At 62.3% G+C, this 16096-nt stretch overlaps 1 protein-coding gene across 1 annotated transcript in view; it reads left to right on the forward strand.

Moving 5' to 3' along the window:
* The window catches only part of ADAP1 (ArfGAP with dual PH domains 1), a 51183-nt gene that overhangs the window by 26562 nt on the left and 8525 nt on the right, over positions 1 to 16096 (forward strand). Inside the window, exons 3-6 of the mRNA XM_047712819.1 lie at positions 2576 to 2667; positions 7624 to 7706; positions 14098 to 14210; positions 14798 to 14944. Of these exons, the coding sequence (XP_047568775.1) occupies positions 2576 to 2667; positions 7624 to 7706; positions 14098 to 14210; positions 14798 to 14944 (435 nt within the window). The remainder of the gene's footprint in view (positions 1 to 2575; positions 2668 to 7623; positions 7707 to 14097; positions 14211 to 14797; positions 14945 to 16096) is intronic.

Here is a 16096-nt window from a genome sequence, read left to right on the forward strand (position 1 = left end):
AGGGTGGGTGGCAGGTGTCCCAGCCACACGCCTTTCTGTCGGGGAATAATTCCTGCTGTGTGGGCAGACCATGCTTGGTGATGTACCCACCCATCGGCGGTGGCCGCATGGGTCCTCTGTTTTCCACTGCTGTGAATAATGCTGCTGGGAACTGCCCTGGGCCAGCTCGGCACGGCGTGGCTGTGTCTGGTGGGGATGAGCCAGCCTGCCCGGCACAGGGGTGTGGGCCCGCTGGTGCTGCAGGACGGTCCTGGTCCCCCCCAGCCCTTCATGGGCTGGTCTCCGATTCCAGCCTCCCTCATGGCTGCGGGTGGGCCCTGCTGTGGCCTTGACTTGGGTCTCGCAGGCAGTGAGCGGTGGGGAGCAGCTCTTCCAATGCATGTTGGCTGTCTGTGTGTGTCCTTCGGAGACATCACCATTCAGACCCTTTACCAGCTCTATTTTTTAAAAAATATTTGTATTTATTTATTCGACAGAGATCGCAAGTAGGCAGAGAGGCAGGCAGAGAGAGGGGGGAGGGAAGCGGGATCCCCGCTGTGCAGAGAGCCTGACGTGGGGCTTGATCCCAGGACCCTGAGATCACGACCTGAGCTGAAGGCAGAGGCTTAACCCACTGAGCCACCCAGGCACCCCCCCTTTACCAGCTTTAAAAACAGGTCGTCTTTCTATTCTGGAGCTAGGAGCGTTTACGCAGGATCCTCTCTATGTTCTGGACTCGAGTCCCTCATTGGATCCGGTATTTGCAGATAGTTTTTCTCCTTCTGTGGGTTATCTGTTAACTGCCCTTTTGAAAGAAAATGTTTGCAAAGCTAAGCGTGCCGTGTATGTACTCCAGGAGCTGTAGGGGTGTGTGTTTTATTACTGAGCTGAGAGTCACATAAACCCACCATGTGAGTTAACAGCCCAGTGGCACTTACCATGTTCACGGGTGGGGCAGCCCTCACCCATGTCTGGCTCCACGTATCCCCAGCACCTGCAAGGAGACCCAGTGCGTGGCCCTCCGGCCCTGCAGCTGCAGGGCTGCATCCTGTGTCTGGGCAGACGCCCCTTCCGGCCACTGCGCGCCAAGATAGCCACGCACTGTGGCCTTCAGCGGCTGGCGTGTCCCATCTATTGTAATGTTTGCGTGCCCTCGACAGCGTCCCTTGAAGCACAGAAGGTTTTAACTTTGATGAAGTTCCATTTTTGTTTTTCTTTTGTTGTTTGTGCTTTTGGGATCACCTCTAAGAAACCATTTCTTAATCCGAAGCCAGAAAGATTTCCTCCCGTATTTTTCTAAAATCATTTCTTAAAATTATACCACGGTTTCCATCTACTACTCTTACTATTTGATTTTGGAAATCGTGTCTTTGATTCAGCTGGAGCTTATGTGGCTGAAGGGTTGCGTCCAACAGCACTTTTTCTTTGCTGGTTTCCCAGTTTCCTCCCCCAACTGTCTATCAGCAAATGCGCCCCCCCCCCCCCCCGTTGATCTGTTTCTGGACCTCTTACTGGTGGCATTGATTCAGCTCTCCAGTCCGTAACAGGTCTTAGTATCTGGTAGGAAGAGTATTTGCAGAATTTTCTAGAACATTTTTGCTTGTTAATTTTGAAATGAACTTTAGAATCATTTCTAGCTTTAAAAATTCTTTTTTTTTTTTTTTGACAACTTCAAAAACCATATAGATCAACACCAGGAGGGAATGTGTGTCCCACCCTTCCGAGGCACGTCTCTGTGCAAGATCTCTGGGGCGTCCCTCGGGGGCGCGGATGTTCTATCTCTGTGGAGACTGAGCATTTCTCACGAGACTGGCTCTTCCATGTTTTGCCAAGATCTTGATTGAGGTTTTAAGATAGAAAAGCAACTGATTTTGAAATTCTAATTTGGTACCAGCCTTTTGCTGAAGTGACTTATTGTCGGTGATTTTTCCCAGTTGACCCACTTGGGTTGGCCATGATCACGAACCCATCATCCTCAGAGCTCAATGCCTTTAGAAGAAAGGCTTTCTCTTGGGGGTGGCGGTGTCAGGAAGGAGGCAGGATTGGAGCAGAAAGAGTTCCCTCTGCTTTCCTCGTTTTTGAGGACACCATGCGTCAGGCCCCGCTGGTCCTCTCCCTGTTCCCCGCGCCAACCCAGCCAGAGGCATCTGCTTCAACACACCTAGCACTGCCCCCAGGGCCTTTGCACCTGCTTTCCCCCCACATCTTGTGTAGTACCTGCTCCAGCTCCCTGACTCCTGCCACTGACTCCCCCTCAACTTTGGGGGAACACAGACCTTTCTTCCCCAGGCCAGTTTCCATCTCAGGGCCCTCACTGTGCCCATTACTCAAGGGCTGCCTATGGGGTGTGGGTCAGAGGAGTGGAGAGCGGGCCTTGCGTGAGGCAGGGATGGGGCTGCGTGGGCTGAGGGAGCAGCTCTGCAGCCCTGGGCGGTGTGAGGAGCACGCGGCAGAACTGCAGGTGCTCTCACTGAGGCCATTGCAAACTGCTTTCCCTGGGGCAGGAGGGGCTGGAGGGTTGCCAGGGCCCTGGGGTCAGCTGGCCCCTGCCTTGGGCCTGGGCTCTGGGAGCACTGACACCATCCTCCCTCTGCAGTTCATGGCCTCCCACGGGAACGACGCTGCGAGGGACAAGTACGAGTCCAAAGTGCCTCCCTTCTACTACCGGCCCACGTTTTCCGACTGTCAGTAAGTCATGGGGGTCTCTCCGGGGCTGGTGTCGGAAGGACGCACTGGGAGGGGCAGTGGCTGCTGCTTGGGAGCTGGGGAGGGCAACCAGGTCCCCAGAACCTGCCACTGGGATGGTGGCTGGTGGCCGGAGGGAGGGAGGGCAGGGAGGCCCTCCCTTTGGGTCTCAGCCTGGGTCTCCAGGGCCCTCGTGTGCCCCCAGGGGGTCAGAGGAGGACACCGAGCAGCTCAGGACAACCGAGCAGCTCAGGACGGTGTCCAGCCCTGTCCAGGCGCCCCTTCTCCCAGTACTTCTCGACCTCCCGGAATCCCCTTCCTCCCTGGGGGCCACCCCCCAGCACAGGCCCTGCCCCTTGGGCATTCCCCAAAGCCCCCGACTGCCCTGTGTCTCCTGGCCGGAGTCCCTGGTGGCTCAGCCACGGCTTGGAGACTAACGGCCCTTTTTGGACAAGGGTGCTTCCAGGGCCCAAAGGGGTTGAGTGAGTTTCCCGGGGTGACACAGAGCCCAGCACACAAGCTGGTGAGAACCTGGGATGTGGGCTGGATGCTGGGAATTCCCTGCTCCTGTCCACCTGCCTGGGGGCGGGTTTCTCCTTGGAAAGGAGGGTGAGGACCTGGCCCACCTGCCTCACGGGCCGGGGAGATGCTGCTGCTGGCTGCAGGGTCTCTGGAGACAGGACACCTTGCCAGGGACCTACCCTGGTTCAAGTACCGGGTCACATCTTGAGCCTCCCCCCGCCACCAGCCACTCCTGGACTCAGGGGGAAATCAGAGCCCGAGGCCCCGCCTGGCCGTCTTGTTCCGAATCAGTGAGGCTGGGCAACTATTTCTGCAGCCTGATTTCGTCACCTCGGCCGCAGGCTGTGCTTTGCGGTTTGCCTATCTGCATGTGTGCCCTGTATCTCCCTTTGGAGTGGGTGACAAGGGACAGCCTGACCCCAGGCCGTGTCCTGGCCAGGACGCCCGGCAGGTGCCTCTGTGTCCTGGTCCCTGAGACGAGCTCGCAGAATCCGTCCCTGCGCCGTGTCCAGGTAACTGGGCAAGCGGACCCCGGGCAGTCCTCGCCTTCCAGAAGCCTCCACGAGGTGAAGGTTTGTGGGAGCTGAGACTGCCACTGTCCCCACACTCAGTAGGTGCTTAGGTGTGCCCAGGCCAAGCTCCCGAGGCCCAGGAGGACGCAGATGCCTACAGGGCTGGGGTCCAAGCCCCTTGCAGGAAGCACTAGTTGATTGGGCAGCGGCGAGGCTGGCGCGTGGTAGCCGACACTCCGAGCTCAGTGTGGGGTGCCCTGCATGGTGGGAGGTGTCATTTGAATGCCTCTGTGCAGCCCCCCCACAAAAGGGCACTGTTGGAACAGGGGTCTGCCGCGGGCTCCAGGGAGGCCCCCTGGGGGTCCTGAGGACAGAACCATGGGATGTGTGCCCTTCCCCCACCTCCCATCTGGGGCTTGGCGCCCACGGGCGAGAAGGCTGGGGGACAAGGTCATGTTTGTGTCAGGCAGTAACTCAGAGAGAGGTGGGGACCTGGGCCCCCTTCCTGTGTTCGCCCCACTGCCCTCGGGTTCAGCTCTGGCGTCGCGGGAAGAAAGTCAGCAGGGCGCCTCTCGGTTTTGCTTCTGCGGTGAGCCCGGCCCCCCTGCTTTCCGCGCAGGGCCCTGGGGGAAGTCTGGAGCCCTCGGCGGGCAGGGCTCCCAGCTGGACGGGCCTCTGTGCTGGCTTCCTGGGGCCCGGGGGGACGAGAGCCCAGCTAGGTCGGCTCGCACAACAGAAATGCACCGTCTCACCTCCTGGGGGCCAGTGGTCCAGGTGTGCGGTGCTCTAAGCCCAGGAGGGGACTCAGCCGACGCGCCCCACTTGCCTGTCCCGTGTCTGTTCAGACCCTCTCTCTGGGGTCGCCCCCATTTTCTGGCCTGACACACTGCAACTCGTCAATCCACAACTATCTTCCTTCCAAACGGACCCATCTGCAAGGGGCTGGGGGTTAGGACTCCAACATAGTTTAGAGATCGGTGGATGCAGTTCAACCCATAACGGCCTCAGAAATCCGGCAGATGAAATGATAGGTCTGGGTTCGCCTTGGAGTGTTCAGAGGGCGCGGGCGGGGTGCGGCGGGCGGGGCCGTGGGCTCACCAGGTGGGGAGGGTATATGGTCAGTTTCCCCGCGTACAAAGGAAGGGAAAGACACTACCGGGATGAGCTATCCACCCTGCGGAAGGGAAGACCGAGGCACCAAGGGCAGTGACCTCCCCAGGAGGGAAGGCCCAGGCCTGGGACTTTGGGCAGAGTGTCCTAGAGCATGGGACTCAGAGGCTGATGGAACCGGGGGCAGGAGGGCAGTCAGGAACGGCGGTCAGACGCCCGCACCCGATACCATAGCCAGTAAACAGCCACGTTTTTGTAGGGGTCCTGCTGCAGCTTCGGGGGGTCGGGGGGACGGAAGGATCTGCTGCCTGCCTGGCGCTGGGGGCATCCCCAGCGGGCTGTGTGAATGTGGGAGGTGGGCTCTGGGCGTCAGAGCAGGGCAACTCCACGGCGGGGCAGGGTTGGGGGCCACTACACACAGGGGCGGTGGTCACCTCACTCAGCTGGCCGCCCCCTCCCCTCCCAGCTCCAGGCTACCTGTCCAGCCCACATCCCAGCTCCGCAGCTGCTCTGGGTTCAGGGGACCCATGCTGACCCCAAGACCCTGGCGGGGAGGCAGTGAAGGCTGTTCCCCCTAAGCTCCCAAGAGCACAGGGTGGGTCTCAGGTTCAAGAGCAGCGTCCGCTGGGGCTCTGGGGCTCCCTTGTCATGAGGCTTGGTGGAGAGTGGGATCCCCCTTTGATGCTGGTTTTCCCTGGTGGAGGAGGTGGGGCCAGATGGCTTCAGGGGGTCACCCTGGCCATGTTGGGGCCCCTGGTGACTGAGAGGTTCGGGATCGGTGTGCCGAGCAGGGTGGGGACTCCCCCCTGGTGGCTGCTGCCCGGGCTCCCTCCTACTGTGGCTGAGAGCCTCTGTGCCAGTCTCGGGCAGGGCCTCGGGGGCCGGCGTCCATGCAGAGGCACTGGCCTGGGCCCTTGTGGGTGCCCTGTGTGACAGGGTGTGGACAAAGCCACGGAAGGGCCGTTAGCTGTTTGCATCCCACCGACATGCCAGGACTTGGCTCGCACACGTGTCTGAGCAGCCGGGCATGTGGGTCCTGTGTTACGAAGAAGCAGGTGTGGGAGGGGAGCTCCCTCCCTGGGGTCCTCTAGCTAGACCCTCTCGGGAGTTGAATGGTGTCCCCCAATGGGCAGGTCAGGTCTGAACCGCAGGACCTATGAAGGGCCCTCATCTGGGACCAGGGTCTTTGCAGATGAATTAAAGGGCCTGGAATGAGGGCGTGCGGGTTTCAGGTGGCAGAGCTGTGATGGCGAGGGTCCTCAGAAGAGGAGGGAGGGGTGCTGGGACCCAGGGAGGGTCTGCTCAGAGATGGGCTGAGACTGAGGACCCCGGAGGAAGGCCTGGTTCTGCACCTGACCTGGGGCCTGGGGACCCAGGAGATGGTAAATCCCAGGAGAGGGGCTCAGGAGGCGGCTTTCAGAGGCCCCTGGGAGCGCCGGTTGCCAGTGGCCCCAGGACCATGTGCACGCCCACAGAGCTGGGCCCCCAGAGCCTGATTTGGCCGCATGGGCCCCGCATGAGGCCTGAGGTGGCCCGTGTGCTACATTCTGTGTGCCTGCCTGGGTGGGAACAGGAGCCGTGCTGGGGTCCCAGACACACCTGTGTGTGCATGGTTCAGAGCCGGAGGACCCCTGAGGGCTTGAGCGATCTCTGTCGTGATGCCTGCCAAGCTGACATGACTGGGATGTAGGAAGGACGGCCAAGACCGCTGTCTGGGGACGGGAGGGGTTGGTACAGCTGTGAGAGTTGGAAATGGGGGCCCGGGGGCTGCCGGTGGTGCTGAGCTGGGGATCAGTGAGGGTCTCGTCAGCACCAGAAGAGCCAAGGCAGGGGGGCCACGGAGGGCTCTGAGTGGCTCCAGAGAGCAGACCATGGGGGTGGCCCGGGTCAGGGTGGCGGCAGGGACGGGAAGCCGAGCCAGAGCCCTGGGGTCTGCCAAGGTACAGGGTGTAGAGTGTGAGGAGCTGGAGCCCAGGGGTCCATGGAGGGGCCGGGGTGGGGGCCAGGGCACAGTGGTCCTCCTCTGCAGCCACTGTATCCTACCTGAGGGATACAGCCTGAGGGAGGCCTGGGGCGGGGACTGCAGGGGACTGAGCTGCGAGAAGACATGGGCACGATAGGCGAGTGCCACAGCGAGGGGTGAACTGCAGATGACAGCTCTGTGAGCCAGCTGGTCACAGAAGGCCACACCTGCGGCCACACAGCCCCGCCCACACGGCAGGGGCCTGTGTACTCTCCCGGGTGATTGCGGGACCACCTTGGGAGGGACTGTGAAGCTCTGTATTTGACGCCTTCAGTGACTGCATTCACTCATATGTGAATTAGGACTTTTAAAATTTTTTTAGCAGTCTCTACACCCAACATGGGGCTTGAACTCCCAACCCCGAGATCAGGAGCTGCTCACAGCAGTGACTGAGCCCCCAGGCGCCCCTAGAGCTGATGTGTTTTCAAAGATTTATTTGTTTACTTTAGCACGTGAGCCGGGGGAGGGCCAGAGAGAGCAGCTCATGCAGACTCCCTGCTGAGCTAGAGCCCCACGCAGGCCTCCATCCTGTGACCCTGAGATCGTGACCTAAGCTGAAATCGAGTCAGATGCCCAACTGACTGAGCCCCCCAGGCACCCCAGGGCTGACTTTTTTTAAGGAGAGCTTTTAGTAGTAAAACTATTTGATTGGCAAACAATTTTAAACATGAAAGCTGGCGGCCCTTCAGCTCCCCCTTCCGGAGGTGGTGGACACGCATGTCGCCCACGGGGCACCAGCAGCCTCCAGGAGCCCTGAGGTCCAGCCCAGCATGACGCTCTCTCTCCTCCCAGACTCCTGCGCGAGCAGTGGATCCGGGCCAAGTACGAGCGGCAAGAGTTCACCCACCCGGACAAGCAGGAGCCCTACTCCGCAGGTGAGGCCTGGCACTCTGTGCCCCTGGTCTCTGTGCCTCTCCCTCTGGCCCTGCCTGTCTGTCCCTGGGTCTCTGTCTCTCTCTGTCTCTGCCTGTCCTTCTGTCCCTGTTTCTGTGTATCTCTCTGTCCTTGTCTTTGTTTCTGTCTCTTTATGTCTCTGTATTTCTGTTCCTCTCTTTTCCTCTGTCCCTGTCTTTGTCTGTGTTTCTGTCCCTGTGTCTCTCTCTGTTCCTCTCTGTCTCTGTCCCTGTCTCTTCCTCTGTCTCCATTCCTCTTTCCCTGTCCCTTTGTCCCTGTCTGTCCCTATATCTCTGCCTCTCTGTCCCTCTGTGTTGGCCTCTGTACTTCTCCTCCCTGGTCCTGGTACTGCCAGACTCATTTCAAATCTGGAGGATGGGCTAATTGGTCTGGGCCCATGTCTGGTCCTTCTGACACCAAGCTGGGTGGCCTGGTGCTCAGGTCCCACAGCCCTCAGCAGCCCAGCTCAGACGGGGCAGGTGCCATGGGGATGGCAGGGCTGCACTGGGCACCCTGGCTGGTTGGGGAGGTGGCCCTGTGCTGGGCTGTGTGCAGGGGGAGCAGAAGCTGGTGGGAGGGCCTGGGCCCAGGTGGTACGGAGTGGGCGCGCCATGGGGTCCAGTCATGGAGGCTGGGAGGTGTGATGTAGGCCTGCCTCTGGGTCCTGGAGCTGCCCTCTCGGGAAGAAGCAGGGTCTGGGTTCCAGAAGTGGGGGGTGCACACAGGGCAGCAGCACCGACAGACCTCTCCCCTGCATGATTGGGTCCGTTCCAGGTGCGAGGGCCTATCAGGGCCAGGTGTCCCCCTCAGCCTCCTGCCTCCGGAGCTCTGGAGGTGGTACTGACCCCATGACTAGCTGGGGTCCTTCCTGCCTCACTGTCCTGGGTCTCCCAGTAGAAGGCATTTCTCTAAGCTCCTGGTGCCATCAGCTACTGTTCCTCTCGGGCAGCGGTGAGACGTCAGGCTGGGGACAGAGGGGACTGCAGGAGGGACATGGTGATAGGCCCTGAGCCAGGGGCTCGGAGTCGTGGCTTTTCTGTCAGCCCCTCCAGCCCTCCGGGGCTCCATCCCACCTGCTAACCACCCAGGTCTGCAGCAAGCCACCATCCTATGGGGAGGTGCCCCGCTGGCTCCAAACGGCTGCTCATGGCAGAAGCCTCCCTGGTGCCCCCCATGTGCCCTCCCAGGGCCCCACACCCCACAGCCTCTGAGGCCTGGCCAGGTGTGTCTAGACCCAAAGCCTGTGCAGCCCAGGCGTGGAAGGGGGCAGGCCCCCAGCCCCACGGAGTTCCCTGCCGCCAGCCCCAGTCCGGCGGAGGGGAGGAGCAGGAAACCCCCGAGGCTCCCTGACCCTGCGGTGCCTCTTTGCGGGCTCCCCCGCAACCCAGCCGTGGGAGAAGCACCAGGGGATTCCTGTGGGCACTTGCTACCGTCAGAGCCCTGTCCCAGGCCGGGGCAGGACATGCCCACCTGGCCCCACAAGTAGGCCCGCCCCTCCCACGAGGAGGAAGGGAGACGGCCTCAGGAATGGCCCCTGCCCTGGGAGCCCTGTGAGGCCCATGGCTTGGAGAGGCTTCGGGGACCTGCAGGGGGCATGGTGGGCGTGGGCTATGCCACCCACAGCTTGTCCCGCTGGGCCTCCCAGGAGCAAGGGCTCCAGGCACCAGAGCTGGATGCGAGGGCAACAAGACGGGTCACAGAGGAAAGGCTGTGAGCTCTGCCCGTGGCAGGCGTGGGCCAGGGAGGGAGGAGGGCTCAGCCCTTCTGACAGGAGAGGGAGGTCCACAGTCCAAGGAAGAAATGGGGGGAGCGGGGCCATCAGCGGGCGAAGGCCCCAGTGGGGCAGGTGTGGTCCGGACCGCGCCAGGCACCAAAGTCCAAGGAAGCTGTGGGGGGGCTGGCGCGGAACATGCTCATCTGGAAGCATCTTCCCCTGGACGTGCCCTGGGCTGGAGGAAAGGGCCCGGCTGGCCAAGAGCTGCCGGACCCGCCTCCCCTGGTGTGGACGGGGCGCCGGTGCCCGGACTGTAGCGTTCCTGCCCAAGACGCACAGTCTCGCCTTGGCCTTGAGACGCCACACAGACCCCACCGGAGGAACGCTGGGCAGAGTGACTGACCAGCAGTCCTCAGGGGCATCAAGGTTGAGAAGCGGCCGGCGTGTGTGCTCAGAGGCATCGTGGGGCAGATGGGAGTGGGGATAGTAGTGTCATCCGGGGTGACCGCCCGGCTTGGGGCCCTGCCGTGGCTCCTCTCAGGTCGTGCGCATCAGAGCGCCGACAGGGCAGGCATCAGCTGGTGCCAGGGAGTGAGGGCCATGGGGAGGCTGCAGGGCCCGGGGCTCCAGGGGGCACCAGCCTGGTGCACCCCGCCCTCGGCCAAGGTCGCGGGTGTGTGGAGAGGAGGGCCCCCTCCCCCCGCCCTGGCCCAGCTCAAGGGGTGACCCTGGAGACAGCTGCTCCTGGCTCCCTCCCCACACTGCCCCGCCTTGATCCACAGCCTCAGTGGCGGCCTTTCACAGACCAGACAATGCCCCCTGTTGTCCCGAGGGCCAGGCCGCCTGGGCCGCCCCCAGTCACCAACAGACACAGCATTTCCTGCCGAGGTTTCGGACCCCCTCCCGCTGCCTCCTGTCTGTGCAAAGCCCGGCTGGTCCCAGAGCTGCCTCCCTGCCCTGCCTTTGTCCTGAGTGTCTCCGGGGTGGGGGTGGGCAGAGAGCCTCAGAGGGCTGCGGGGCCAGGGCTCTCTGAGGGACAGAGCCCGCCCCCCCGTGCCTCAGTTTCCCCTTTGGGGTCGTCGTCGGAAGCACTGATGTCAGTTGTGGGGTGCCCAGTGTCCCTGAGGCGTCCCTCGGGCGGCTGGGGCAGGTCTCGTCAAGGGAAGGTGCTGTGGGGTTCAGCCAGATGTGCTTCCCCGCCCTCCCCCACTGGATTTGCTGTTGGCCACTTCCTGGCAGTGTCTTCTGCGTGGGGACCGGGTTTGGGGCACATGGACTTGGCCCATGCTGGGCCCCTCTGTCAGCCTCTCAGGGAACAGAACCTATAGGCCTGAAACTAGGTCCTGGTGCTTCTGGGGAGGTGATCAAGGTGGGCCTCAGTTTCCCTGGTGTCTCCCCAGGTCCTGGCTCTACGCCCAGAGGACACCTTTCAACCCGGCATCCCCTGGCAGAAGCCGCATCGCATGGGGGCCCGTCTCTTGCCCTGGGAGGGTGACCCGTGGTGTGAGCCACCCAGGGAGCCCTCCTGCCCCGCAGAGCAAGGCCACGTGTCCCTGCTCCAGTGAAGAGATCAGTGTATAACTTGTTCACGTAAGGGACAGGCCACGTATGAGCTCTGTCCCACGTGTGGGGGATGGGTGTGCGAGCCGTGACCAAGGCAGGTGTTGTCAGCTGCCGCAGCCTCTGAGCGGCTCCGTGCCTGAGTCCTGCCTCTGCTGGTGCTGTTCCATGGAGCCAGCTGTGCCGACCCCGTGGCTCCATGCGGGGTCGGAGGGTTGCATTGTGGATGAGGTCCGCAGCTGGAGACTGTGGGTCGCGTCCGGTTCGAGGCCACTCGGGACACAGGCTTCCACGTGAACGTGGGTTTCTGGGTCGTGTGTGAAGCACGTGGCAGTTCCTCGTTGATTGAGATGGGGTCTTGGAGCCACCCCATTGTCCTCCAGGGCCTCCCGGTGAAGGGAGCCCCGTGCCTGTGTGTGTGCCTGTACCTGGGGCGGGCTGTTTCGTGGCAGGGTTTGGCCATTTCTGGGGGAACAGTGGTTTCTGGTCCCCACGGGCGGTGCTGAGGTTCCTTGTGCTTCCTCCAGGTGCTCCTCAGACGGGCTTCCAGGAGGAGGCAGCCAGGGAGGCCCCAGGGAGCAGGGCGGCCCTCCCAGCTCCCAAGCAGGTGGGCCTGGCATGCGGTGGGTGCTGGCTTGTGGTAGGGCCCAGCATGTAGCAGGCGTGGCACACCGTAGGTGCTCCGCGAGTGCGGAGTGAAGCATCTGACCTCTGCCCCGGACTGGCCGTTCCTTCGGGAGGAAAGGAAATGGCCCAGCTGCAGGCCTACGTGTCAGGAGGCACCGCTGGGTCCTGTCCAGTGTAGGCTGCTGGGAGAGACCCCTCTGGCAGGGGTGCAGTCGGCAGGGGCGTGCGGGATGGGGGCAGCACGAAGACCCTGAGGCTATGTAAATGACAGCATGGAGCCCTAGAATCCACAGGGGCCCCCTGGTGTGACAGGCAGGCCGCTGGCTCGGGCGGAGGACCAAACGGGCGTCCCTTGGATGGGGCCAAGTCAGGGACCCTGGCCAGCGCCTTTCTGAAAATATTGCTGCCACTGTCGCGGTGCCTGAAATTAGGCCTCCTGGCGGCTGGCTGGCGGGCAGCACACGGCCCAGGAGCCAGACAGACTTGGGGCCAGCATTTCCCTCCACCCGCGGCTTCCAGCCCAGCCTTTGCCAGTGGGAGTGTGGGGTGGCCGGCTGTGCTGTGTCCCCACCGCTGGCCCACTGCCTGTCAGGGCCTGAGATGCTGCTGCCACCTGCTGGGCCTGGCAGGCAAGGCGGGCGGCCGCTGGGGTGGGGGTGGCTGGGCAAGGGGGCCTGTGGGCCAGGAGTCCCAGCCAGTGCCGAAGGTCAGTGCTGGCTAGCAAGGTGACCTTGGACCAGGACCTCGCAGCTCTGTGCCTCAGTTTCCCCTCCTGTACAAGGAGGATGCCGACTTGGAAGTTCTTCTGGGGCCACCGGGGCTCACGTGCTTGGCCAGGGCCTTGCCCTGGGCACCGTTCAGAGGTGCTGGCGGGCCCCTCCTTGCAGGTGTCAGGGCTCCGGCCGCTGTGCAGAAGCTGCCCGTAAGTGCTCCCTTGTGTCCATGGCGAGGCCAACCTGCAGGCCAGTGGACTTGGGCTTCAGCCTGGGTAGACTGCTCATGTGCTCGTTCAGGGTAGGCCCCATGTGGGCCTGGGGACCCGGTGGTGGCCCTGCTCCCTGTGCGCACACAGTGGGGCTGTGCCTGCTGCTGCTGCTGTACGCAGGGGGCCCAGGGGTCCAGGCTCCTCTGGGTTGGGAGGGGACAGGCCCCATCTGGTGCCGTCCCACGACAGACTGAGAGGCACCAGCTGCCCCCTCCCCGATGCCAGGCTGCCGCCTTTTTATGGCCGCATGTCTCAGGAACCGAGAAAATAGCTCCTTGTGTCTGTGGTGTCGGGGGGGCGCTGCCAGGACTGCAGGCGGGGGGCATGGATCAGGGCCTCGAGGGGGCGTCGGGCACGTGAGCTGGCTGCGGCTGTCAGGGTCTGGCCTCACTGCCCCGGGCTGCACAGCCTGCACCAGCACGGACCGCCCATCGGGTCTAGCCGCCTCCTCCCATTGTGGGCTGGCCTCGGTGAGCGCCGCACAGCGCTGGGAGCCCCTGTGATGGTTGGATGGGTTCCCCGGGGTGGGGGGCGCCCTGAAACCCAGGTATGACTGCTGGGTGGTCTGTATGGGAACCACAGACCCCCCCTGTGACCTGCGAGGCCCCGAGGAACACACCCAAGGAATGTGGGTGTCTGCAGAGCTTTGGTCCCGGCGGGCACGGTTGAGCTTGGAGTGCGGCAGCCGCCTCTCCCACCCCAGCCCTGTGGAGGGACAGTGTGGGGACACACAGGTCAAGCTCTTTGGGCACAAGGTACTGGAATGGGCGTCACCGACAGGAGCGTGATGGGAGGAAGTCATGGTGGCACGGCAGCAGTAATCCCTCTGACGGCTGTAGACAGCAGGCCACAGGGCTCGTGCCTCCAACCCGCAGCCTGACTGGTGCATCTGAGCTCAGAGCCCCACAGAGTCACGGGCTAGGCAGAGCCGGCTGCTCCCCACACCTCTGGTTTCCATGCTTCCTTCTCCTTCCCCCTCCCAAGTGCGAGGACCCCTGTGATGACCTTGGCCCCCTACCCCCAGACAGTGCAGGACGCTTGCCTGTCCCCAGACCCATATGTGAATCCTGTCCCTGTGCTGTCCTGAGGACTTGGCTGTGGGCACCTTAGTCTGCTCCGCACCCACCCTGGCTGGCCACACAGGTGCACCTCACACGTTCGCTGTGGGCCTGCACACAGGGCAGAGCACACCGCACCGCGTCCCGTATTTGTTACGTCTCCAGAACCCGTATTTGTTACGCCTCCAGAAAGAAGGAAGACACCCCGAGCGGTGGGGGGCAGCTGTTGGAGCAGAGGTGGCCTCGGGTCCTAGCGCCGTGAATGCGTCGGGCCTGCGCCCGCCAGGCTTCGCAGCCCTGAGGCCGACGGGTCTCCGGGCCAGCAGTCTGGCCAGCTGGCTGGAGCCCTCCTGCCCACACCCTCTGTGTGGGTCAGGACAACAGCCTCCACTCTGGTCCACTCTGACCCACGCCCGGTCTCTCCGCAGGATACCGAGAAGGCTTTCTCTGGAAGCGGGGCCGGGACAACGGGCAGTTTTTAAGCCGGAAGTTTGTGCTGACGGAACGGGAAGGCTCGCTGAAGTATTTCAACAGAAATGATGTGAGCGCAGCACAGAGCCTGAGTGGCTGAATGTTGTCCCCAACTGCCCTCAAGCAGTGCCTGGCCTGGAGTGGCTGCCCCCTCCCATGGGGACCCGTCTGTCCACCCCTTGGCCACAGTTGCTCCCTGGGGCCGGGTTTGGTTTGGTAATGCTGGGACTCCCGGGCCTGAGAGGGTCATCCAGGCAGTGAGGAGGAAAGGGCAGGTGGGCTCCGAAGGCCCTGTGACTGGCCAGGCCCTGCCCCACACAGACCAGCTCCAGGTCAGGACATCCCCAGTGACAGAGGCAGAAGGCATCCGCAGGACAGTCTGCCAGCTCCCTGGGTGGAGAGGAGAGCCGGGCTGGCAGGACAGGAGCGGGGTGGGGGGCCACACCAGACAGAGGAGTGGTGTGCCGAAGGGGAGAGGAGCAGTCTGTCTAGGAGTTGAACATCCCCCTTCCTCGTCCCTGGGGAGGGCGATGCTGTTACCCTAGACCTACAGATCAGGAAGCCAGGCCCAGAGACGGTAAGTAACTTCCCCAAAGCCACACAGCACTGCCGGCACCCACAGGCCCACCTGGGGCTCAGGCACGGCCTTGCTTCCAGGCCAAGGAGCCTAAGGCTATCATGAAGATCGAGCATCTGAACGCCACCTTCCAGCCTGCCAAGATCGGCCACCCCCACGGCTTGCAGGTCACCTACCTGAAGGACAACAGTACCCGTAACATCTTTGTCTACCACGAGGACGGGAAGGTGGGTGCCTGGGCTGGTTGGTGGGGGCAGGAAGCTGGAGCGCCCCACCCTGCCCTCCTCTGCCGGGGAGCGGACTTGGAGCCCACGGGGGAGAAGGCAACAGGCTGGGGCCACGTGTGCTGTGTCCTGCTCTGTGGCCGACACACCCGCCTCTCTCCCAGATGCTCTGCAGGGCAAGGGGGCCAGGAGTCCCCCCGCCAACCCCGCCAGATCTATTCGGCACGGGAGGCCCCTCCTCCTTATCACTCAGTTTTCCATTTTTACCTCCGCAACACGGCCCGTGGGTTAAAGGGCAAAATGTGTCTGCGACATTTTAGAGACAGGGTCTGGCAGTCTTTCTTCATGTGTACAAATAACCTAAAACTCATCGTCATGACGTTCAAGCATTATGGGTCTGGGCACATTCATCCTGTAGCTGTTCCCCCACCAGCTCCAGAATGTTCTATCCTGTCCCCGTGACGCACGGATCCCTGCCTGCTCCCCCAGCCCAGGCCCCGCCGTCCACTCTTTGTGTCTGTCAGCCTGACGACTCCGGGTCCTCGTATGCTTGGGGCCCCCGGGTGTGTCCGGTCTGGCTGGGGTCCTCGGGGCTCGTCCCCACAGGGCAGGGGTCTGGCTGCTCTGAGGCTGAGCGATCTGTCGTGTGCACGCAGAACAGAGTCTGCTGGCTGCTCCCCTGACAGAGAGAGGGCCTGCTCCCACCTGGTGGTTTCCTGAAGGCTGCTGCTATGAACTTGGGCTATGACACCTCTGAGCCCCTACGTTCAATTCCTGTGATTATGTGGCCAAAGATGAAATTGTGGGATCACTTGGCGATTTTTTTTAAATTTTTTTTTTAATTTAAGATTTTATTTATTTATTTGACAGAGATCACAAGTAGGCAGAGAGGCAGGCAGAGAGAGAGGGGGAAGCAGGCTCCCCGCTGAACATGGAGCCCGATGCAGGGCTCGATCCCAGAACCCTGGGATCATGACCTGAGCTGAAGGCAGAGGCTTTAACCCACTGAGCCCCCCAGGCGCCCCGGTGATGGTTTAATATTTGGAGGACCCTCCCCACTGCAGTCCATGACGGCTCTCGTGTTTCCACGTCCTCCAACCCCCGTTTCCGGCTTCGGGCAGCCACCATGGTGTGAACTGCTTTCATCTGCGCTTC

The sequence above is a fragment of the Lutra lutra genome, chromosome 18 (assembly GCF_902655055.1).
Source record: "Lutra lutra chromosome 18, mLutLut1.2, whole genome shotgun sequence".
NCBI lineage: Eukaryota > Metazoa > Chordata > Mammalia > Carnivora > Mustelidae > Lutra > Lutra lutra.